Raw genomic sequence first — 25,645 nt, forward strand, 5'->3', positions numbered from 1 at the left:
CATATGTCCCTCTCTTCCCCCCACTGACCTCTTCTAGCCCGCCTCCTCCCCGCCAGGCCTTCACCACCCTATTGTCTGCTTCCACGGGTTATGCATATATGTATGCAAGTTCTTTGGTTGATCTCTTCTCACCCACCCTCCCTCCCCTGTCTTCCCTCTGAAATTCGACAGTCTGTTCCATGCTTCTGTGTCTCTGGATCTATTTTGTCCATCAGTTTATTTTGTTCATTAGATTCCACATATGAGTGTGCCATCATGTGATACTTACCTTTCTCTGACTGGCTTATTTCACTTAGCATAATACTCTCCAGGTCCCTCCATGCTGCCTCAAAGGGTAAGAGAGCCTTCTTTTTTACAGCTGCAGAGTATTCCATTGTGTAAATGTACCAGAGCTTCTTTATCCATTCATCTGTTGATGGGCACTTAGGCTGTTTCCAAATCTTAGCTATTGTAAATTGTGCTGCTATGTGGATTGTTTTCAATAAATACCTGTATTATTTCTGATCTGTGGTTAGGAGCCCATGCATGTGGAGGGTCACCTATAAACATTGATCTATTCCATTTTATCCAGAGTGCTTGAGCTTCCTTGGATTTTGGTACCCACAGAGGCAGTGTGTGTGTGTGTGTGTGTGTGTGTGTGTGTGTGTGTGTGTTTCTGCACGCACACACGCACACTGTGGAACCAACTAAGTTTTGGGGCAGTCAAAAGTTATATGCACATTTTCAACGGTGCAAGGTTTGATACCACATTGTTCAACAGTCAACTGTATATAAAGTCAAGGAACAACCTGTCGTGAAATTAAAACCTCTGGGTCTCTACTAAGCCATGTGAAAAAATTGCCTTTATTCTTACACTGTAGTTGAATCTTAATAGCATCAGGTAGCCAACATATTTCAGTAGCAAAATGTAAAGCCTACTAGAAAAAAGAGAGTTGGGCTTACATCTTTTCCATTAATGCCAGCCAGACCTGGATCGCCTTTTTCTCCTTGTTCACCCTAGAAAGAAACAATTTATACAATGAAAAATATTGTATATATATATATACCTTTACTAAGAAAAACAAAAGAGTTACACTGTTTGGGTATTTATAAAAATGTGATTACTTTGTTAATCCCTTGAAAGAAACATTTCCTTAAAAAATAATTCTGAGATCTAGAATCAGAGAGGGGTTTAAAGGTCCAAGAAAAGCTACATAAAAATGATTAGAGTAGAAATAAAACAAGGATTATTTATTTGCCTCTATAAGCAATAAGGAACTTTCTGGAGGGCAATCTGGCAATATATATCAGGGTCTTAAATCTGTTCATTTCATTTGGCTCAGTGATTTCACTTCTAAGATTGTATCATAAGGAAATAATACGAGAAGGAAAAAGAAATACAGACTAGGTTATATTACTACAGTGGGCATAAAACTGGTAGAGGAATGGTACCCAATGGATCCATATCTCACACTTATCAAGTTCTCTTAATCTTGGCATCATTGACAATCCTTTGTTTAGGGCTCTCCTCTCCATTGTAGGATGTTTAGCATCATCTCTGGCTTCTATTCACTAGAGGCCAGTAGCCAGCCTCTCCCCCAGCCCCTCTACCCTCAATCTTAAAAATAAAAATATCGCCAGACATTGCCAAATTTCCCACAGAGGGCAAAATTGCCTCCAGGTGAGAATCACTAATATATTATATATCATGAAGGTATATATAACAGATTTTTAATATGAAATGCTACAACAGACTGGAATGATATACTATAATAAACAACATGGACTTTATTAAGAATAAATGTGCAGTCTTGTATTTAATTTAATTCTGTATAGGTTAGAGAGCCCACTTAGGAATGAAAATATTAAAGGAGCAGAAGAAAATATAAGTGAACATAGCTTAGAGCTCATGGTAAGTCAGAGGTCTTTAAGCATGGAACCTAGAGAAGAAATTTATAATAGAAAAAATTATATATGTGATAAAATATTAATTATACTAGAGGTCCGGTGCATGAAATTCGTGCAGGGGGGGGGGTGGTCCCCTCAGCCCAGCCTGCACCCTCTCCAATCTGGGACCCCTCAGGGGATGTTCGACTGCTGGTTTAGGCCAGATCCTGGGGATAGGGCCTAAACCGGCAGTTGGACATCCCTCTCACAATCTGGAACCACTGGCTCCTAACTGCTCACCTGCCTGCCTGTCTGATTGCCCCTAACTGCCCCCCACTGCTGGCCTGGTCAGCCCTAACTGCCTCCCCCACTGGCCTGGTCACCTCTTACTGCCCCCCTGCCAGCCTGGTCGCCCCTCACTGCCCCCCGCCCCTGCTGGCCTGATCACCTCCAACTGTCCCCCCTGCTGGCCTGGTTGCCCCACGCAGCCTGCTGTTCAGTGGTTTGGTTGCCCCTCACTGCCCCCCCGCTGGCCTGGTTGCCCCATGCAGCCTGCTGTTCAGTCTTTTGGTCGGCCCCCAGTAACCCCCCTGCCAGCCTGTTCATCCCATGCAGCCTGTTCGGTCGTCCGTTCAGTTATTTCGGATGCAATGGTAGCTTAGGCTTTTATATATATATATATATATATAGACTAGAGGCCTGGTGCACAAAAATTTGTGCACTCGGGGGGTCCCTCAGCCCGGCCTGTGCCCTCTCGCAGTCTGGGGCCCCTTGGGGGATGATCACCTGCTGGCTTAGGCCTGCTCCCCAGGGGATCGGGCCTAAGCTGGCAATCAGACATCCCTCTGGCAGCCCGGCAGCCCTTGGGGGATGTCCACTTGCCAGCGGGGAGCAGACCTAAGCTGCAGTTGGACATCCTTAGCGCTGCTGAGGAGGCTGGAGAGTCTCCCACCACCACCGCTGTACTGGCAGCCGTCACCCTGGCTTGTGGCTGAGCAGAGCTCTCCTTGTGGGAGCGTGCTGACCACCAGGGGGCAGCTCCTGCATTCAGCATCTGCCCCCTGGTGGTCAGTGTGTGTCATAGTGAACAGTCATTCCCAATCATTCTGTTGTTAGGGTCAATTTTCATATTACCCTTTTATTATATAGGATACTTGCAAGACAACAACAAATACCACTAGCTAAACTAAAAGGCAAGTGAAAAAAATGGGGAAGAGTATATGGTGGCTTACTAGTTAACACACAGTTTTCATCATACATAAGAAAAAGAATAATATCCCAATTGGTAACTGAGCAAAGGATATATCAGGTAATTTACTACAAGCAATAAAGAAGAAATGCAAGATGACATTAATATTTTAACTGGTATTAATTCATCAGGTTATATTTGGGACTAGGTGAACTCTAAAGCATCTCCATTGTAAATTCTATCATTCTTTGGGGGATAAAAAGGCAGGGGGAATTCTATATCCAGACAAAAACATAATGATATTCAAGCATTGCATACTAAATAACTCCTAAACAAAAGAAAGTTGACAATAGTAACCAGCTGTTACTTTTTTATTCACTGAGAAGAAAATGAGTAAAAACACAGCACTACAGATTTAAGGTAGAATTAAAGGAAATTTTATTTGCCATCAGAGTATGTTGGAGAGTAGATGCATTTAGATTGCTTTTCAGTGTTTGGATAAGTTCAAAAGCAGAAAAAATTAAAAATACAAACCCAACAGAACATCTCTGAAGATTTCTTGGAAAATACAATAAATCATTCTAGACTGATAGAAACTTAAGTGCAATTCCAACCAAAGGAAAGAGAATGAATGGGAATTAGATTACATTTAAGATTTTTCCAATGCCTATTCTTTGATGAAACTAATTTCAAAACTATGTGAAAAGTTAATATCCTTCCCAAAAAAACCACATGCTTTGGTATTTAAACTATTACATTTAGGTAAGTAGTGAAACCTTTTTATAGAGGTTGAATTAATCAATTATTATCCATTATGCAGGTATAGTAGTTATTAGCATTACTAATGTTTCAATAGGTACCAGCAATAATATGTTAGCTCCTGTTTTATATACCTTACTACATGCCAGAATCCATATGAAGTGCTTGCATAGTAAGGACTCTTTTAAATTCTAGCAGTAATTATAAGTGGGGGTTCTCAGCTCTTATTACTGATGATAAATTCACATCTCGGAGGACATATGTAACTTGCACACGGTCAAAGAACTCCTCCTATTATCTCGCGTTATTTGCTCAATTACTTTGATTCACAGGGACTTTCATTCAATTGGTCTAATTTGACCTTGTACCACATGCCCTAAGCTTCCTTCAGTTTTCTGCTCAAGTTGTGGTGTTCAGTTCCTATGGAGTCTTGGATGCTGTCCACATTTCACCTCAAGCTCAACTTTCCTTCCTATCTTTGTGTTCCTGACTGTGGTGTTTCTGAGGCTGGAATATTTTTTCATCCCCAGAAGGCAGCCTGGAAGGAAGGTGGGGTAGGGCAGGGTATAAGATCCCTGGAAGCAGTCTTCCACCAAAGAGTGACAGGGGTGGGTGGATTCATGCATCCATTTCCTAGCCTATAGAGACAACTACAAGGCATGTTCCCCATGATTCCTCAGAGGGTCCCCAGGATAACTCAATCCCAGTTCCCTACAATGATAACCAGCTTAAAAGATACCCTTTTATGAACTTTTTCTTGTTACTTGACTTATCCTCCCCGCCCCTTAGCACCTGTTTCTTGAGATCCCTCTCAGATAAACTACCTGCCCCAAGCATTGTCTTGAACCTTGTTTCAGGGCAACCCAAGTGAAGGTGATGTCCATCAGCCCCCAGTGTCTGCATTTCTGTCCATACTCACGATCTATCCTTCAACTGCTCTGTTATCACCACTCGATACTAGTATACCCTGGATCTTCTCCGTCTTCCTGGTGGCGCCAAGTTCAAAGAATCCAACTATCCATCTTCTCTCTTGTTCCTAGGCTGCTGACTAATTCAGGAGAAAATTATATAATGGGGCAGTGAAGCACCATTATAAATTCATGATGACTAACCTCATTCCAGGTCATTAATCTACTCTATTCCCTTCAAATCCTTAGTATTAGGGTTTCTGCTCTTACTCTCAGATGACCATGCTTCCTGCAGAGAAAGCAGAAGCCATCCAAGAACCTTTTCCCTTAATGCCTTGAAATCTATGAATTAACTTACATCTATACCACCATTCCCTCTATTCTTATGCATAGAAGAACTGTTTCATTCTCTCTTTAATACTTATCTCTCAACCTGTGCTTTCAATTCCATCTATTTCTTCTCATGCAATTTATGTTTAAACTAGAGGCCCGATGCATGAAATTCGTGCATTGGGGTGTGTGTGGGGGGGGGGGGGTCCCTCAGCCTGGCCTGCAAAGATGCCAGCATCCCTCACCTGAGACTCTGGCCTGAGGCCCCTTGCCCTCCTCTCTCTTCACCCAGCCAAGCACACATGTTCAACTTTAGAAGTGATTTACTTACTGATGGTTAGTAAATAACTTCTAAAGCTGAACGTATTGCCACGAGCCCAGCGTTCCTTGCCAGGGACTCCAGCCCCAGGCTCCTCCCCTCCCCTACTTCAGTGTGTCACAGACGCTGGGCTGGCATCGCAGTGAGCCCAGCATCCCTCGTCGTGGACTCTGGCCCAAGGCCCCTGCCCTTCCCTCCCTCCGGCCAGGGTGCGGACACGGGGCATCCCTGGAGGTGGACACTGCGAGCCCAGCATTACTTGCTGCGGACTCTGGCCCAAGGCCTCTCCCCTCCCCTCCTTCAGCACGGATGCTAGGCTCACATTGCTGAGAGCCCCGCATCCCTCGCCGCGAACTCCAGCCCAATGCCCCTGCCCTCCCCTCCCTCCATCCGGCCAAGGCACAGATGCTGGGCATTCCTCGAGGCTGACTCTGGCCCAAGGCCCCTCCCTTCCCCTCCCTCCATGCAGCTGGGCCAGACGCTGGGCAAGCGTTGCTGGGAAATACCGCCAGCATCCCGTCCCAGCCACTATGGGTGCCACCATCTTTGTCTCGGAGTGATGGTTAATTTACATATTACTCTTTTATTAGATAGGATTGATGCCCGTTCCTCTGAATCCTCAACATCCTTCCTCCTACTCACATCTTTCCAACTACAGTGAAATGTGCAGTTGAACTTTTATGGAAACAAAAATCTCTCACTTGCATCTCCTGTCAGTTTCTGCTTCATCTGCCTCTGTCCATTTTCAGATAAACATTGAAGCAGACCTCCCAGACTTCTTGTCTGCATTCCATTGCCTCTAACTCACTTCAAAGTCCACTCCAGAGTGCCCTGTACCCTTCCTGCTCCTCAGAAGCTGGTCATTCCAAGGTCTTAGGTGCCACCATTAGACACCTTTTGGTGTGTTTTCTTCTTTGAGCCACTTATAGCATTTAGTATCTTTTATTTTGACCAGCACCCTCTGAGCAATACTTGCTTGCTGAGACACTATAATATTTGGTGTTTTTTTTCTTTCTACTTCTATAGCCACATTTTCTCATTTTCTTTTGTGCTGGGTACTCTAGGCATTTCTAGTCCATAGGGATCTGTACCAGGTTCTTAAATTTTCCCTTTCAATGGACTTTCTCTAGGTATCTTCTCCACTTTTATAATTATAGTGACCATGTATATGCTAATGAGTCTCAAATTCCTACTTCCAGACTAGATATCTTTTTTATTTTTAAAGTACAACTTATACACCATAATAATGACATGTTTTACATGTACAGTTCAATGAGTTTCATTACAATTATTTCATTGTGCAACCATCACCACAATTCAGGATTAAAATATTCCCATCATGCAGAAAGTTTTCTTGTGTCAAATTTGTAGTCAGTTGCACATCATATCTACAGCCCAGGCAATCACTGATACACTTTCTCTCTTTCTCTTTTTATTTTCTTTCTAGAAATTTTATATACAACATGCAGCCTTTCTTGGTCTGGCTTCTTTGATGCAGCATAGTGGTTTTGAAGTTTACCCATGTTGTTACAAGGATAAATAGTTCATTACTAATTTCTGAGCAGTATTCTTAGTATGGATATATGTGCGGCATTTTGTTTATCCATTCACCAATTTCCCATATTTAGCTATCCTATATAATAAAGGGCTAATATGCAAATCAACCAAACAGTGGAACGACCAGTTGCTATGATGCGCACTGACCACTAGGGGGCAGACATTCAATGCAGGAGCTGCCCCCTGGTGGTCAGTGCACTCCCACAGGGGGAGCACTGCTCAGTGAGAAGCTGGGCTCATGGCTGGTAAGTACAGCGACAGTGGCGGCAGTCTCTCTCACCTCCACAGCAACGCTAAGGATGTCCGACAGTTGGACATCCGCAGAGGACTCCTAGACTGCGAGGGGGTGCAGGCCAGGCTGAGGGACCCCCCTCTTCCCCGAGTGCATGAATCTCGTGCGCCACGCCTCTAGTTTAAATAAGGTTGCTACGGACAATGACATACATGTATTGCAACTTCTCCTGGGTAAATAAATATCCTGGAGTATAATTACCAGATCATATAATAAAGGCATTTTTAACTTTTTAGGAAACTTCCAAACCTATTTCCAAAGTGCCTGTATCATTTTACATTACCATCATCAGCATATAAGGGTTTCAAATTTCTACTAATCCTCACCAACAGTTGGTATTGTCAGTCTTATTTTATTACAGCCACTCCAGTGGGTGCAAAGTGATACCTCACTGCAGTTTTAATTTGCATTTTCTTAATGATTAATGATTTTTTTTCATGTGCTTATTAGCCATACACATATCTTCTCTGATGAAGTGCACATTCAAATCTTTTGCTCATCTTTAATTAATTTGCCTAACTTATTATTGAGTTGTAAAAGTTTTTTACATATTATTTATACAAGTTCTTTAGATACTATCAGATATATAATTTGCAAATATTTTCTCCCAAAATATAGTTTGGCTTTTTATTTTTGTAATGGTATTTTTAAATTTTAAAATCTTCTACATCTTTATTGAGGCATAATTGACATACAATAAACTGCATATATATGATGTATATAACTTGATAAGTTTTGATATATGTATTTGCCCATCAAAACATCAAATTAAATAACAAACATTTCCAAGGATTTAAAACTTTTTTTGCTTTTGCATTTCCTTAATGACTAATGTTGAGTACTTTTTTCATGTGTTTATAGAGAGTGTTTATTCAAATTATTTATTCATTTTTTAAAAATAGGATTTTTTAGAGTTATTTATATATTTTGATAAAAACCCTTTAATGATATATGTAATTTGCAAAGATTTTCTCCCAATGTAGTTTGCTTTTTCATTCTTTTAGCAGAGTCTTTAAAAAATGATTTTAAATTTTTATAAACTCTAACATATCAACTTTTTCTTTTATGGATTATCTTTTTAGTATAATATCTAAGACTTTATTTATAAATAAACTTAGTTATTTTATAAAGTGGCTATATGCACCTATAATGAATAATGTGACAGATATGAATTGAAATTCTTTTATTTAAAAAATAAATATTTAATTGTTCCAAAGTTTTGTTAAAAAAACTATCCATTATCTAGTGAATTGTCTTTGTACCTCTTTTAAAAGTAAGTTGTCCATCTATATGTGGGGTTATTTCTGAGCTCTATTCTTTTCCATTTGTCTATCTTTACACTAACATGACACTTTCTTTATTACTTTATCTTTATGGTAAATATTAAAATCAGATAGTATTAGTCCTTCAGATTTTTCTTTAAAAGTTGTTTTGGTTATCCCAGGTTATTTGTATTTCCACATGACTTTCATTTTTATATAATTTTATTTTTATAAGAGACAAAGGAGGAAATTGATAAAGATACCTGCTATTCCATTTTCACGTAGGGAAACAGTCTGAGACAAGACTCCCAGCCCAGTGCTAAGAGAGCCAAGCTGTTCCATCCACGACACATGATTTTCTCCTCCATGACAGAGTTGTCGTCACTGGGGCGTAGGAGATGATTTTTAGAATACTCAATACCTTTAAATGGATATCAAATTCACTAATGCATCATCTAAATACCGCCTCCTTTGATTTTTTTCCTCCTTTGATTCTTTCTCTACCTGTTCGGTTTAATCTTTGATTATACCACTTTGTTGGACTTAAAACTCTATCTCCCAAGAGCTTTAATCATGTCTCCACATAGCTTCTCTCACCACACAGGAGAGGATTAAAGATGAAGAGCAGCAACAGGCTTGATGAGGTTTAACCTAGTCCTGCAGAGAGCAGCTCAACTTGCCTTGGCCACAGCAAAGCCTTTCTCCCTGCCTCTCTCTCCACAGATCCCTGTAGTTTTGCACAGATCCCTGGGTTCCAAAGGGCCATGCTAGAATTTAAATCACCTGAGGCAGTGGTTCTCAACCTTCCTAATGCCGCAACCCTTTAATACAGTTCCTCATGTTGTGGTGACCCCCAATCATAAAATTATTTTCTTTGCTACTTCATAACTGTAATTTTGCTACTGTTATGAATCGTAATGTAAATATCTGATATGCAGGATGTATTTAGGCGACCCCTGGGAAAGGGTCATTCGACCCCCAAAGGGGTTGTGACCCACAGGTTGAGAACCGCTGACCTGAGGAGTGGGTCTGCATTCTCCTTATTCACTGGTTTATCTCTAGCTCCTAGCGCAAGAGCTAAACTATAGCACTTTCTTGCCCTGGCCAGTGTGGCTCAGTTGGTTGAAGCATTATTCTGCACACAAAAGGTGATGGGTGCCATTCCCGGTCAAGGCACATGCTCAGGTTGCAGGTTCGATCCCTGGTCAGGGCACGTGTGGGAGGCAGCCAATTGATGTTACTCTCACATTGATGTCTGTCTGTCTCTCTTTCTCTACTCCATCCTCTTTCTAAAATCAGTTAAAAAAATAAAATGAACTACTGTAGTTTCTCAATTAATGATTACTGAATGGATTCATAAATTAATAGAATGGCCCTAGCCAGTTTGGCTCAGTCTATAGAGTGTTGGCCCGCAGACTGAAGGGTCCCAGATTTGATTCCGATCAAGGACACATACCTTGGTTGCAGACTCGTTCCCTGGTCCTGGTCATATGTGTGGGAGGTCACCAATCCATGGGTAGCCCCCATGTGTGTATGTGTCTCTCTCTCTCCCCTCCCTTCCTCTCTCTCTAAAATCAACGAAAAAATATCCTCCGGTGAGGATTAACAACAACAACAAAAATAGAATGGATTTTAAAAATCTGACAAGGAAGCTTCACTCCATTGTCCCTGAAAATTCTTTTGACTTTATGGGCCCACAGCACTGGAAGCCAAGATTTCTGAATGGCGTTTTGCTCAGCTGTAGACCTCAGAAGATAGTCTCTGTCCTTCCAGCTCTGGGGGGGAAGGGGGGCATTATGGTGATTGTGAATAAATACATAAATATAAATATATATAATCATAAATTCTCCTTGAATTGAAATTTAATGTCCCATTAATCCCATTTTAAAGATGAAAAAAAGGCATGAACATCTAAGTCAAGCATTTAAAGCCACTCATGAGTGACTTGCAGGGTAGGTGTCCAGCTGACAGACATGGAGGCTCTACTGCCCAGTTTTCTTCTAAGAGTAAGTAAACTGCCCATATGACTTTAGATCACATTTAATGTAATTTTGGTATGGGGGCTACCCATGTGAAAAATAATAATAATAATAACTTCAGTCCATAAATCTCATCCTACAAGAAAACGAACTCAAATGAAATTTAGACTCAAATATAAATCTAAAACTATAAAATTTCTAGAATAAAACATAGAAGAAATCCTTTGTGACCTTGGGTTAGGTAAAGGCTCTTATTTTATTATTTAATTTCCATGTGCCTCATATCATTTTAATTCCTTTGTTCTTTTTTCACTGCCTTCATTATATTAAAAATATTTTTAGCATGCCATTTTAGTTTTCTCTTATGAGTAGCTTTTGTGAGAGTTTTAAAAAGTATTTGCTCTAGCACTTACAATATGCATCTTTAACTTATCACAATCTATTTCAGCTAATACTGACTTAATTTCAGTATACTATGGCAAATTTGCTACAATCAAGCTTCATTTCCTTCCCCTTTTAGTGTATTACTATTGTCACATATATTATATCCATCTGCTATAAATCTAACAGTACAGTGTTATAGTTCTGCTTTAAAATATGCTTTTAAGGAAATTAAAAGAAGAAAAGAGAATAAAAAGGTATACATTTATACACACACACACACACACACATGCATACAAATACAGAATCTTTTACATTTACCCATATATTTACAATTTCCAGTACTTTTCCTGCCCTCTTATTCATTCAAATTACTATCTCTTATCATTTATTTTCAGCCTGAAAGATTTCTTTAGTAACTCTTATAGGTCATGTCTGCTAGCAAAAATTCATTTTACTTTTTGATATTTGGAAATCTCTTTATTTTTGCCTTCATCTTTGAAATATATTTTCACTGGATATAGAATTTTTGGTTGACAATTTCTTTTTGAATATGTCATTTTTACTGTTTTCTGGTCTCCACAGTTTCTAAAGAGACATTAGCCACTATTATTATTGTGATTCCATGTATGTGATGTTTTTCTCTTGGTGCTTTCAAGATTTACTGTTCGTCTTCGGCTTACCAGCAGTTTCACTATGATGGGTCTAGATGTGGTCCTCTTTGTGTTTATCCTACTTGAGTTCTATTGAGTTTCTTGGATCTAGAGACTAGTATTTTTCATCAAATTTTGGAAGTTTTTGGCTCTTGTTTGTATCTTATTTATCTCTTTTCCCCTCCTCCTGGGACTCCCATGACATGAACTGATTTCTTTGGGATCACTCCTGTGTCCAAATAGTTTAGTCATCATCCGAGGGTTTAGACAGAAGTTGTGTTCTAGCACCTCAAGTCCATAAGGCTCCCACCCTTTCCTGATCAATCTGTGGATGGGCTGGAAAACTAATTTAATGTTGTAGCCCTTTGTCAGATCTTTCTTTTCCCTTCTTTGCTGGGCTTATTCAGATTTCCCCTGCATATGTACATGGTTTCCCAGTCATCCTTTTACCCTGTTAGATTACATATATATTTTATGTAAAATGCAAATATATTTTATATTATTATATGTGAGAGCAATACAAACTCTAAGAAAATAAATTTATAAATTTTATAAGAAGACTACAAAACATATTATTCTCAGCTCTATTGGAATAGAAATAAATCTACTTAGTTTAGGAGATCAGAAACAAAACACATTTCTTTGGTGAATTATTAAGGTGTAAAGATTAAATAAACTCACATAATTAGTTTTTCAGTAATTTAAACTATTAAAATATTTTGTTGATTATAAATACACACACATAGTATACCAGTAACCCATATATATAGATTAATCAAAGAAGTTATAAAACAGAAGTTTTCTAAATAAATTATTTTCTAAGATAAAGGTATCTGTGACTTATACCTTATAATAGATAATAATTTACTGCTTTGTTGTTGTTATTTATGATGATGAATAATAAGTGACTAAGTATGTCCCTGGCAGCTAAATATATACTGAGAAACATGATAGATTTTCAAAAACTGTCAAGCCAGAGGTTCTGTGATCTACTGAACTGAGTCTGGCACTTGGAAACAGGAGGTCTGAGTCTAATAACATGTCTGTCTCTGCAGCTGTGTGAATCTTCATAGTCTTTCCCATTATTGGCCTTTTGGGATTTTAACTGGCTAAAGCAACTAACTTCTTTTTTTAAAAAATATATTTTATTTATTCTTTACAGAGAGGAAGGGAGAGGGAGAGAGAGTCAGAAACACTGATCAGCTGCATCCTGCACACTCCCCACTGGGGACGTGCCCGCAACCAAGGTACATGTCCTTGACCAGAATCGAATCTGGGACCCTTCAGTCCGCAGGCCGATGCTCTATCCACTGAGCCAAACCGGTTAGGGCGCAACTAACTTCTAAACCTACCTAAATAGTATTGTAATAATGCTGAGATGAAAAAAAATTATATGTAAGGTGCTATATTATGAATTACATGGAGGAGGTCAATGGGGGCGGGGGAGGAGACACCTGTAATACTGTCAACAATAAAAATAACTTTAAAAAATAAAGCATGACTTAACACATACAGGATGCATAAAAATAAAGGCTGAGATAATTTTGTGTTTAGAGACCAATGCCCCTGCTTTACAAAGCTTCAAAATGACTGTCTTGATAGACTTATTATGTCACAAATTGAAATTCTTTTATCTAAATGGATTACAGCCAAGATTACTCACCTAATTGCTTTTGTGACATAAATCTAATTAAGTTTTCTCTCCAAGGGGAAGAACTTAATCTAACAAAATAACTTCTATAAAATCAGTCATATCAACTTCCTTTAGTAACTAAACATGCAGATATATTAATAATTAAGATTATAAACGTATTGTGGTTCATATTTTGTATATGAAGAACAAATAGTTTTTCAAGAAACACTCTCTACAACTCAACCATAGGAAGACAAACAATCCAATGAAAGAAATAGAAATAGTCCAAATGCTAGCAAGATGGTATGCTACAGCCCACCCTCCCACTTAGCTTAAAATTGTGGTCACTACTTTAGGTATGACAAATAATATGACCTAAAGTATTTTCAGATTAGCTGAGGGGGCAGTTTGGGGAGAGGAGAGGTAAGGAGAGGGGAGGGGAGGGAAGGGGAGGGAGAATGAATGAATCCTGGGAAATGTGAGATAACAAGAGTGTGCCTCTTTAGGGAAGCCAGGCCTAAGGCGATGTCTGAGCAGGTGAATGGAGCATGAGCAGGGAGTGGCAGGATGTGAGGTATGCTGATGTAGGCCCTCTCCTCATCAGTCTGGTCTGCCTCTCCTAAGATGCACCTAGGCAGAGACACACATTAGGTCTCCCAAAAGTACTTCTGAATAGAACATCAAGAGGAATTTTGAATTAAAAAATAGCATTTTAAATGAGAGTCCTTCTGGCTGATTTGGAACTCATTCCATATCTAGAGTGAATTCTCAAAACTGCAAAGTCACCTGGGAATTAGTGTAAAAATTTCTTCATTATAATGATATATGTAATAATATTTCAGGCCCTTTTCAAAATTCTCTATGTCATTTCATTTTGCTGATGAGGAAAGAAGATGAAACTTTATACTCATCGGAGAGAGACAGTTCGTTCTGTCACGGCTGCTGCTTGGGAATCTAGTGAGAATGACCGATCTCCACACTCATCACAGGCAAATCGAAACAAGGTCCAAGGACCCATTCCTCTCATGCTGTCTGTAATTTGCTTTTTGTTTGACCAGGATGCATGGACTAGAGAGTTTTCTTCTCTCTTTGCTTTGGCATTAAATCTATAAACTTTCTACGAGGTCTCACTCAATTAGAGTCAGCAAGATTTATAAAGGGAAGAATTTAACACCAGTAAAACCTTTCAGGGCTTCTGTTTCCTTATCGATAAACTTGCCTAATAATGTCATCTATCTCATGGCATTATTTTGAGCTGCTGCCTGAGAAATGTGTTTATAAAGTGTGTATAAGTGTTACTTATTTCTGTTAAATCAAAACATGAATTAATGTAACCTTATAAAACTGATAATTGTGATTATGTAAGAGAATATCCCTACTTTTAGAAAATCCACAATGAAATATTTAGAGATAAAGGGCCATGACATAAGTAACATTCTCAAATTACTGGTATATATATTTGTTTATATATAATTATATATAGTTATACATATAAATATGAGAGGGAGGGAAGTAGGAAGAGAGAGAGAGAGAGAGAGAAAACACAAATGATTTATCATTTGAGTTAAAGGTTATATGGATGGCTTCTGTACTATTTTTTTACAACTTTTACTAATATTAATATTACAAAGTTTGTAGCTTAATTTAATTTTACTCATTGAATCTTGACTGAAGAAAAAAAATCCAATTATACATGCAAGACCAGAAAATGTCTTAACCGACCTTAGAATCTCAAACCCCATACTAAGTAAAATTATTCCCATTAAATTCTTGAAAGGCTTATAAGTTTACCTGACTAAGGTAGTATAAAGTAATCAGAGAAGTTGATCACATAACAACTCTATGCAATGCCTTATGCCAAGCACTGGGGATATGAGGACTCAACATTGCTATTTAGAGAAGACCAGCATCTGATTATTGACAAAGGAGCCCACAACTTTGAGAGCCACAGGGATTCAGTGGTGAGGTAGGTTCTGTGATCATTTGTGGTCAGAAAGTCTCCGTGTTGGACATGAAAACTAAGTTAGGCTTTGAAATATAATTAGGACTTAAATAATGTGCAGGAGCCTGGACCACGTTATCCTAAAGCAGTGGTCGGCAAACTCATTAGTCAACAGAGCTAAATATCAACAGTACAATGATTGAAATTTCATTCGAGAGCCAAATTTTTTAAACTTAAACTATATAGGTAGGTACATTGCTATTAACTTAATTAGGGTACTCCTAAGGCTTAGGAAGAGCCACACTCAAGAGGCCAAAGAGCCGCATGTGGCTCGCGAGCCACAGTTTGCTGACCATGGTCCTAAAGGATAGAGAAGAGTTGTCAAAGATGCCTGGTTCATGTCAAAGGGATTCAGAAGCTAAATGGAAGAGGTTCCTACTGACCAAGAGTGAGACAATTTGAGGTCAAATAGGAAAATTACAATATATTTAAATAAGTTCATAATACTAAAAAATAAACAAATGAAATAAAACGTAATTGGTAACCATTGAAAGATATTAGAGAATCTGCTTATTATTTTGAAAAATGGTTTATCAATGGAAAGAATAAAATATTTATCAGGACTTTCCTTTGTGAACCATACCCCTGGGTAATCAGAGAATAGATGAGGGAAAGTTTGCCCTCTAGACATGTTCCAGCTAATAAATGTAGTGGAAGTGATAAAATTAAAATATTGTTATTTTTCAACCCTAAGTGAGTCAATGAGTGTAGGTATTGATGATCAATGGCTGCTATCATCACAAAAAGAAATTTTCCAATGTTAGGTCACTTATGATAGAAGAATGCCACACCACTTATGAAGTAGTCTTGCCAAAAACATCATACTTAAATCTGATCTAACTACTCATTTAAAGGAAACACAGAGATGAGGAGAACATATTAAATTACATCATGGAGAAGTAATAAAATCCAGACTGGGAAATTCTTCAAGACAAACAACACTGCTTCCTTAACAAATAATTTAATGAAAGCAAACAACAAAACAACAGAGACAGAAGCGGGTATTACAGATTAGTAGACACGTAAAAGCACAGGAACCAAAGGGAATGTGTGAGCCTTTATTTGGATCCTGACTAAAGCAAATTGTTTAAAAAGTAATGACTTTTATTATACTGTTGGAAATCCAAATACCAAATGACTATTTAATGACATTAAGAAATAACTGTTAAAGAGGGAAAGGGGGGTGGGGAGGTAGGGGAGGGTAAAGGGGGGATAAGTGGTGATGGAGGGACACTTGACTTAGGGTAGTGAGCACACAATACAATGTATAGATGTAGAATTGTATACCTGAACCCTATATAGTTTTATTAACCTAAAGGATATAGATTAATAAATAAATTCAATAAAAAATTTAAGAGGAGAAACCAAGATGGCGACATAGGTAAACACCGAAATTGCTGCCTCCTACAACAACTTCAAAAATACAACAAAAAGACAAAACGGACATCATCCAGAACTACAGGAAGGCTGGCTGAGTGGAAATTCTACAACTAAAAGGAAAGAGAAAAGCACTCTGAGACTCAGGAGCTGCGGAAGTCAAGTGCAAAGGTACGGAGGCTTGAGCTCGCATGGAAAGGGGCTGGTACCTGAGGATGCGGCTGTCTTTTTGAATCGGGAGGGAGTTACAAGCTCCCGACTGCTCTGAACTCCGGTTCCAGGAAGTCTCTGGGGACCCAGGACTCATACGGGGAGAAACTGGACTGTCTGGCAGCGGGCAGAACTCGGAACTTGAGGGCAGCTTTCCCTCAGAGGTGCTTGCAGCAATTAAATTACCGGGACACTGAGACTTGCGGCCCCTTAGGGCAGGGCCGAGGATCAGCTATGCTCCGCCCTGTTGATTCCTTGAGAGCCCGCCCCACCCAGGCTGTGGCAGAGGCTTTTGCATATGAATGCCCTGGCCCTTTGCAACCTAAAAATTACCTAACATATTACAGTTGGGCCAGACAGACCCAGAACTTCCAAGAGAAGGCCCAAGGCCCCACAGCAGCTTGCATTGCTTCACAGCTGGGCCTCATCTGGGTACCTCCAAACTCCAAAAAAGGAAGGGGAATCTGCAGATCTTTTCATAGCTCCTGCTGGGTAACCTCAGACAGAGACTAAATTAGCACCTCATTAAATCCAAGAGCCAGTGTACCCAGTGGTCAGAGTGGGACCATCCAGATTACAACTCCTCAGATCCATAAGGGACACACTCAGGGGGCAGACTCAGTGAGCACCAAAGCCCCACTGAAACAAGTCTTGCCCCAGAAGGGTGTCTCCAGCACAGAAGTTCTCCCACAGCAGACACAGCTGATTCTCACTGCCAATTGGCCTGGAGGTCAATTCCTCCCAGTGATACCTACAACAATCAAGGCATAACTACAACAAGACTGTGCACAAAGCCCAAAGGGGGTGCACCAAGAGTGTCCACCTCGGGTAACTGGGGAGGCTGAGCCACTGGGCCCTATAGGACACCTAGCACACAAAACCACTCTACCAACACAGGGAAGCATAAAAAATGCAGAGACAAAGAAACAGGTCACAAATGACAGAAATGGAGGAAAGCAAACGACTGGATATAGAGTTCAAAATCACATTTATAAGGTTTTTCAAGAATTTTATGGAAACCGCCGATAAATTTAGTGAGACCCTGGAGGATATGAAAAAAGGCCAACTAGAAATTAAGCATACACTGACTGAAATAAAGAATAATATACAGAGATCCAACAGCAGACAAGAGGATCCCAAGAATCAAGTCAAAGATTTGAAATACGAAGAAACAAAAAATACCCAACCGAAGAAGCAAAAAGAAAAAAGAATCCAAAAATATGAAGATAGTGTAAGGAGCCTCTGGGACAACTTCAAGCGTACCAACATCAGAATTATAGGGGTGCCAGAAGAAGAGAGAGGGCAAGATATTGAAAACCTATTTGAAGAAATAATGACAGAAAACTTCCCCTACCTGGTCAAAGAAATAGATTTACAAGTCCAGGAAGCGCAGAGAACCCCAAACAAAAGGAATCCAAAGAGGGCCACACCAAGACACATCATAATTAAAATGCCAAGAGCAAAAGACAAAGAGAGAATCTTAAAAGCAGCAAGAGAAAGACAGTCAGTTACCTACAAGGGAGTACCCATACGACTGTCAGCTGATTTCTCAACAGAAACCATGCAGGCCAGAAGAGAGTGGCAAGAAATATTCAAAGTGATGAATAGCAAGAACCTGCAACCAAGATTACTTTATCCAGCAAAGCTATCATTCAGAATAGAAGGTCAGATAAAGAGCTTCACGGATAAGAAAAAGCTAAAGGAGTTCATCACCACCAAACCAGCATTATATGAAATGCTGAAAGGTATTCTTTAAGAAGAGGAAGAAGAAAAAGGAACTCTTACCATTTGCCACAGCATGGATGGAACTGGAGAGCAGATAAATACCACATGATCTCACTCATTTGTGGAATATAATGAACAACATAAACTGATGAACAAGGACTGATCCAGAGACGGAGAGGCATTGATTGGACTGTTGGGCCTTGGAGGGAAGGTAGGGGAGGGTGGGGGTAAGGGGGAAAGATCAACCAAAGGACTTATATGCAAGCATATAGGCCTAACCAATGGACACGGACAACGGGGGGGGGGGGGAGGGAGGGGAGTGAGGGCATGAGTGAGGGTGGGGGGTAGGGGATAACGTGGGGATAAGGACACATATGTAATATCTTAATCAATAAAAAATATATTAAAAAAATATTTAAGAAGCCTAAAAAAATGGAAATTACTGTTAAATAGTACAGAGGTTATATAGGAAAATGTTCTTACCATTTAGAGATACATATTAGACTGCCTGGAATTGCTTCAAAATCATAAAGGAAGAGGTCTAGCTGAAACAAGATTGGCCTTTAGTTGAGACAGTTGGTGTATACATAGGGATTCCTTACCCTATTCTATATACTACTGTTTGTTTGAAATTGTCTTTAACAAATTCTTTAATATGCCTGACTATAGGTTCTTTGTTTTACATAAAGATAAGTGAAGTATATTTTTCATGCCCACAAATAAAGAGATGTGTTATTTATACATATCTTCAATTAAACCTTTTAATACCTAAATAAAAACTTGCTTAAAGGGTAAAGCCCTAGAAATTAAAGTTATTCATTCACAAATGATGTCTAGCATTAGATATTATATACTTGAGACACTATTCTCAGAGCTTTAATTTATTTACCTCACCACAGCACCACATGTCCCCAATTTTTAGCTAATAAGTTGTCAGAGCCAGGATTTGGACCCAGGCAGTTCTACTCTATGGCTCAGGCTCTTAAACTTTAGTCTACATTTAAATTATGTACCTAATTATTGGTCAAGTTCCCATGTTTTAGGCAGGATCTAGGTCGAAAGGAATGAGGGAAGGCTGTTCCAGAACAAGGGAAAGGTAAAGTAAAGGCACAAACATAAGGGCCAGCAAGTTACTTGGTTTGAGGCAAGCACAGGATTCTAAACAAGAGAAATGCTGTGAAATGAAGTTGGAAAGTCAGACAAGACTGGATTGTGACCTACCATGGAGGACAAGTTAGCGGTGTCAGGACAGCCTTCTATAACCGTTTGGGAGGTACTGACTCTTGGAGTGGAAGATTGACACTATACTTTTTGGAGGTTAATGGAGCTTAATCTGTAGGAGGAATTATTGGGAGGGTTGAGATTAGAAGTAGTAATTCAGTTAGGTTAGTCAAAAGCAAGGAAGGCTGGAATTTAGGGTCATTGTGTGTGGGAATGAAAAGGGGCAACTATAAGAAATGAGATGCTACAGAAGCAAGAGACAGAGAGAAATAAGAGTTAACAGAAATGACAAGTTTGGGGCCTGGGCAAAAACTTGGGAGGATGGTGATGTCATCACCACTAACAGAAAAGAGCAAAATGCAGAAAGAGGAGCAGATGTGAGAGAAAAGAGGAATGATTTTGTTTTGAATACACTGAACTAAATGAAATAAGCCATCCAAGAAGACAGGTCTAGTAGATAAAAGGGTAAAGTGGACTGAAACCTGGAGAGAACTCAGGTGTAGGGTGTAGATTTGGGACTGAGAGGTGATGGTTGTTGAACTGATAAGACTAGTTGAGACTGCTGAAGGAAAAAGGGAAGGTAGTTTGGCTGGAGTCTCTAACAGTGTTTTGAGTCTTTTTAAGATACATGAATGTTGTCTTCTATTATTTTCCATTCCTTTAGCACAGAATTCAATAAACTCTCTTGTCTGATTCATGAAGAAATATGAGGTGCTAACAATCTTTTCATAACAGTGTTTTGATCTCCCAAATGATCCCAGTACGGCATTTATTTATTAGTAGTGAGAATGGTTTGATTTCTTACTGTCCCATCTGGGAACCAACTAATAGGGAAAGGACAAATCTCAAAAGCAAGCTTGTAGTGGAGGACTAAAGGCCCTTTTCAGATAATTCAGACATGTAATTCTATTTTAGATGGAGGCATCTTTATTTTCTGGCCTATATTTCTCAATAGTGATAGTGTCACAATTCACTATTGAATTGTTAGTCAAGTCTAACTAATAAGAGGAGTAGAGAAAATGACACATAAGTTTTTATTTGCCTCTAACATAATAAACCACTGATATAAATAAGGCTGTAGTTAATTGAGAATGAAACCATAGGAATAGGGAAAGAAAACTGTAACAATGCTGCACTTTTAAATAATTTCTAATTTAAGTTTAAATTTTTCTTAAAAACTAAAATAAAGATCTGTTTCTTACAGCAAGGCAAATAGCAAAGCATCGCTGTCTTTTGCAGAACCCATATGAGTCAGAATATTTAGTCTAAAAGCTTTAAGGATCCAAATAATTATCTTTTTTTTCTTGGTTTATTCCTCCCATGTCAAAACTTGAAGTTCATACTTCATTTCAAACTTTTCACATTTTCCATTTACTGCAACCTTGGGCTGAGAAAGCCCACTATTTGCCTGGATTTTGTAGGGTATTAACAACTCTATTCAGTAGGGGTTCTCTACAGCAGGAGGAAGAATATTAATCAGAGAGCTGCTAAGTATGCACAGCTGGGAATCCTTATCAACAATCAAGAACCAAACCCACAGGGCTGTTAAACACAGCTGGGAGGCCCTCTTTCAGGTCCAAGTCTTAGCAGCCAGTAAATGGAAGAGCCATGATACAAATGGCAGTGCTTATGGCTTTAACTTTTAGAATACATCACAAGAACGTAGATGATTTGCTCATTGTGAAGCAAGTAACCAGGCAATTCTTTTAAGGACTTTAAGCCAGCAGTGTGAGATTTGTTTTACTTTTTTTTCAACCATCCTAGTTGATGCTTCTCAGTAGCAAATGAATTTTCCTTCAATGTAGCCTTGTATCTGTGCCACAGATACACAAAAGGTGCAACTGTTTATACCACTACAATGAAAGAAAACAGGGAGATAAATGTAGAGATAGGGTTATTAGTTAATAATAGAATTCCACTTTTTCATAATTCCATTTTTGAGGAAGACTATAGAACAGTGGTTCTCAACCTTCTGGCCCTTTAAATACAGTTCCTCATGTTGTGACCCAACCATAAAATTATTTTCGTTGCTACTTTATAACTGTAATTTTGCTACTGTTATGAATCGCAATGTAAATATCTGATATGCAGGATGGTCTTAGGTGACCCCTGTGAAAGGGTCGTTCGACCACCGAAGGGGTCGCGACCCACAGGTTGAGAACCGCTGCTATAGAATGAGAAATAACATGACAAAGGGTTTTGGTTTTGCTGTCTTTTGTGTTGGTATAGCTAGTGGTGCAGTTAGATTAGAGTTTGTTATAATCACGGAGTTCATCCATAGGCCATAGGTAGTCACATCTGGGGTGGTACCTTTTGATTTTGAACCACCAAAATGATTTTTTTTAAAACAGCCAAAGTCCTAGCAAGAGGAGAGGATTTCCAATAAACAACTTGTGCTCAAATCTCTACTCTACACATTTTAAAACTGCTACTACAAAGTTAGAATTGGGAGACTTGGCATTAGGCCCACAAAGCTCAGTGGCTTCTCATGTAAATCCAACGTGGGTAGTACAGATCAGGACTGGTTTCAAAATAAGTGTTCCTGGAAGACTGTTTAAGGAGTTATAGCCATACTCTGCAGTCAGACTACACACCCAGCTAGCAGATTTCAGTCTAGATAAGACTCTGGGTGTGGACTACATTAAGTGGTTGGGTTTGTAGATTAAGATAACCACTTCTTTCAAATCTCAGTTGTTGTGCAAGAATCTCTAAGGGAGTTCATTAAAATACAAATTTCACTGCACATGCCTAGACTTCTTCTCAAGTAGATCTATGGACTTAGGAGAAACAGGCATTGCTAAACACCCAGGAGATTCTGATGTAGTTGGTCTGTAGACCACATTATGGAAAACACTGGATATAATTAATCTATGCTCAATGCCTTTCATGAAAGTATATCCATTGATAAGTAACAATGAATAACCTCAGCTTAAACTGAAACACACCTACCCTCACTCTTCTGAAACATGAAAGGAGGATTTTTTTTATACACAGTAATCTGTGTCACTAAACACTTTTACAGATGGATTATTATTATTATTGTTATTTTTTTTCCTGTGTTCCTGGGCAGCTGCATCACCCTTGACAGGTCACAGTATCCTGGGCTGTTTCTGTGGCAGACGGAAAAAGCATCTGCCTGGGACTGCATCCAGGTGCAGAGTGGGTCTGCATGACAGATAGTACTTTTAAATGACACTTTCTATATATACTCTTTGAAACAAAAAGCAATGTAATTAAATTTAAAAGTTTCTTTCTTTCTGCCTTCGTAGAGTGTCTTACTGAAAAAAAAAAAAAATACTTTCCTATTTTTATTTTTCTTAACTAAGTAAAACAAACATACCCAAGCCCTAGGTTACCAGAGCAAACTCTCTAAGTGGAATACAACATGAAGAAAATGTATGTTTTAACAAGGCCCTAAACTGTGTTTTCCAAAGATCCTAATGGGCCCATTGTAGTTGCTATAATCTATTAAATTCAATTTATGTAGGTGGAAAGCCCTTTAATATGCATTTTATGATAATATGCTTTTTAAGATGTCTCCTGATATATATTATACACACTACTGAACCATAATGACTATTAACACAGTAAAATTAATACTACACATTTTTAAATGGCCTAAACTTTCAAAGACACTCAGGAGAGAGAGACACTTTTCTGAGTAAAGTTTTTGAAGTAAGAGACATTTTTACAGTTTTGTGTACAAAGAAATAGATGATGAAGGAACTTTTGAGGATGTTCAGTAATGGTGAAGGGTTCCAGGACCCACGTCTCTGCTCTCCCCCTCTATGATAAGGTTCAAGAGGTTAAGCTCTGTCTCCGACAGATCTACATGCAAAGCCTCTGTCTCCCCTCACCCTCTGTCTCCTCTTCTAATGGTGCTGAAAGCCCCACTGGACCAGGGGCCTCTGGATGGCAGAAAGGGTGTTTCTATTGAGAGGAAAAAGTAGAAAATGATTCTAATGCAGCCGTGGGCAAACTACGGCCTGCGGGCCGCATCCGGCCCGTTTGAAATGAATAAAACTATTGAAAAAAAAGACCGTACCCTTTTATGTAATGATGCTTACTTTGAATTTATATTAGTTCACACACACACTCCATCCATGCTTTTGTTCCGGCCCTCCGGTCCAGTTTAAGAACCCATTGTGGCCCTCGAGTCAAAAAGTTTGCCCACCCCTGTAATCTAATGCCTCTCTGTTTGGCATTAGTCACTCTCCATTAACTCATTTAGAGTCTCTTCCAATATAAAGTCAAAACCTAGCTAACTTAAACAAGTGGAATCATTAAGCTCAAGATTCCAAAACCAACCCACACAACAAAACTCAGGTTAAATACTTCTAACTTTGTACTATCAAAATTTCAATAGCGAGCAGTTCATTTTCAAGTCTTCTAATGCCCAAGGAACTATGTCTCATCTCAAAGACATAGTTTCAGGTATACTTTATGTGTGGACCCCAACTACAAGTAGAGAGACCTGTACCCACCCAAATTAAACCTAATAAAAAAATTTTCTCTTAAATACAACCAGCTCTTAAATGAAGCCCTTAAATTAACTCAGTAAAATTAGTAACATGCACAAAACATTTGATTCCTTCATTTGCATTAATTCCATCTTTAAAGTGAAGAAAATTATTAGTCTCATATGAAAAAAAGGTAATGTTTGTAATAGTCCCTTACCATTGAAATGTTTAATTTTTATATGTCTAATACAACTGTCTTTTATTTTACTCTATAGTCCCTGAGTTAAAAGTCTTGATTAGGTATACCGTTCCCCCTAGCTTGTGCATATGCAAAATATATACTTTGTTTTGAGTTTTACATAATTCCTTCATCCCTCTTGAATTCATTTTTCTATAGAATACATTTTTCATATAGATACAGTCAGTAGAGCCAGCACACTTATAATAATAAAATGGCAATATGCAAATTGACCAAACAACTGAATAGCAGAACGGCTGTCTGGACAACCTTCCAGATAACCATGCTATAACACCCACTGGCGCAAGGCCAGCCAAGGCGGGTGAGATGCGATTGGTTGGGGGCCCGGCCATCGCCCCATGATTGCCTTGTAGAGGGAGGCCCAGGCCATCAGTGAGTGGGGTGACTGATCAATTGGGGAGCTCCACGAATGCCCCAAAAGGTAGGCCCAGGACACTGACCAGCGGGCCGTGGTGGGTGGGCAGGTCTTCCCTCTATGGGGGCGATCCATAGAGGAGCCCTGGCCAAGTGGGTGGGGCCCACCTCTTTTGGGGGGTTGATTGTGGGGCTCCCAGACTGTGAAAAGGCACAGGACAGGCTGAAGGACCACCCCACCCCCCCTGCCATTGAGTGCACAAATTTCATGCACCGAGTCTCTAGTGTATGGAATAATCCATCCTTTCCACTGAATTAAAATACAAAATTTTATTAAATTAAATTCTCAAATTCTGTGATGAATTTCTAGATTCTCGTTTTTGTTCTACCTATATTTGTACTAAATGATACAATATCTGTGTTATTGCCATGAGTTTATAGACTGTTATGGTGCCTGGTAAAGCAAGTCCAACTTTACTATTGTTCTTTCTTAAAATTTTGACTATTTTCAGGTATTTATTTGTCCACATAAACTTTAAGTAATTTTATCCAACTTCAAAATAAATTTTAAAACATGTTAGAATACCTACTTGTATTGCTTTAAATCTACATGTTAATTTTGAATTAATGAACTTTTATATTGTAATTTTTAAGAAAATGATATTTATGTTCATTTAATCTTATTTCAAATTCTTTGATTTTCTTTGTAGATATCATGTTTCTTATTAAAATTTTCACAAACTTCTTATTACTTGTACTACTTTTAATAGGAAATTTCCCATTTATACCTCTAGGTATAAATCTTCTGTTTTTTCAATATATCTCTGGTGTCTAACCAATTACCCAAATCATCAATTAAAAAAAGTTTTATCAATTAAAAAAAGTTTCCTACCAAAGTCTCTTAGGTTT

The 25,645-nt window shown here is 38.9% G+C and overlaps 1 protein-coding gene and 1 non-coding gene across 2 annotated transcripts in view; both read right to left on the reverse strand.

Moving 5' to 3' along the window:
* COL19A1 (collagen type XIX alpha 1 chain) overlaps positions 1-25,645 on the reverse strand; it is a 287,102-nt gene that overhangs the window by 168,193 nt on the left and 93,264 nt on the right. Inside the window, exon 11 of the mRNA XM_059699635.1 lies at positions 943-996. Coding sequence (XP_059555618.1) covers positions 943-996 — 54 coding nt within the window. The remainder of the gene's footprint in view (positions 1-942; positions 997-25,645) is intronic.
* LOC132237840 (small nucleolar RNA SNORA77) lies at positions 22,716-22,832 on the reverse strand. Its single transcript, XR_009453658.1, has one exon. It is a non-coding gene; the product is annotated as a small nucleolar RNA SNORA77 (small nucleolar RNA).

This window comes from Myotis daubentonii, chromosome 6 (assembly GCF_963259705.1).
Source record: "Myotis daubentonii chromosome 6, mMyoDau2.1, whole genome shotgun sequence".
NCBI classification, from domain to species: Eukaryota; Metazoa; Chordata; class Mammalia; order Chiroptera; family Vespertilionidae; genus Myotis; species Myotis daubentonii.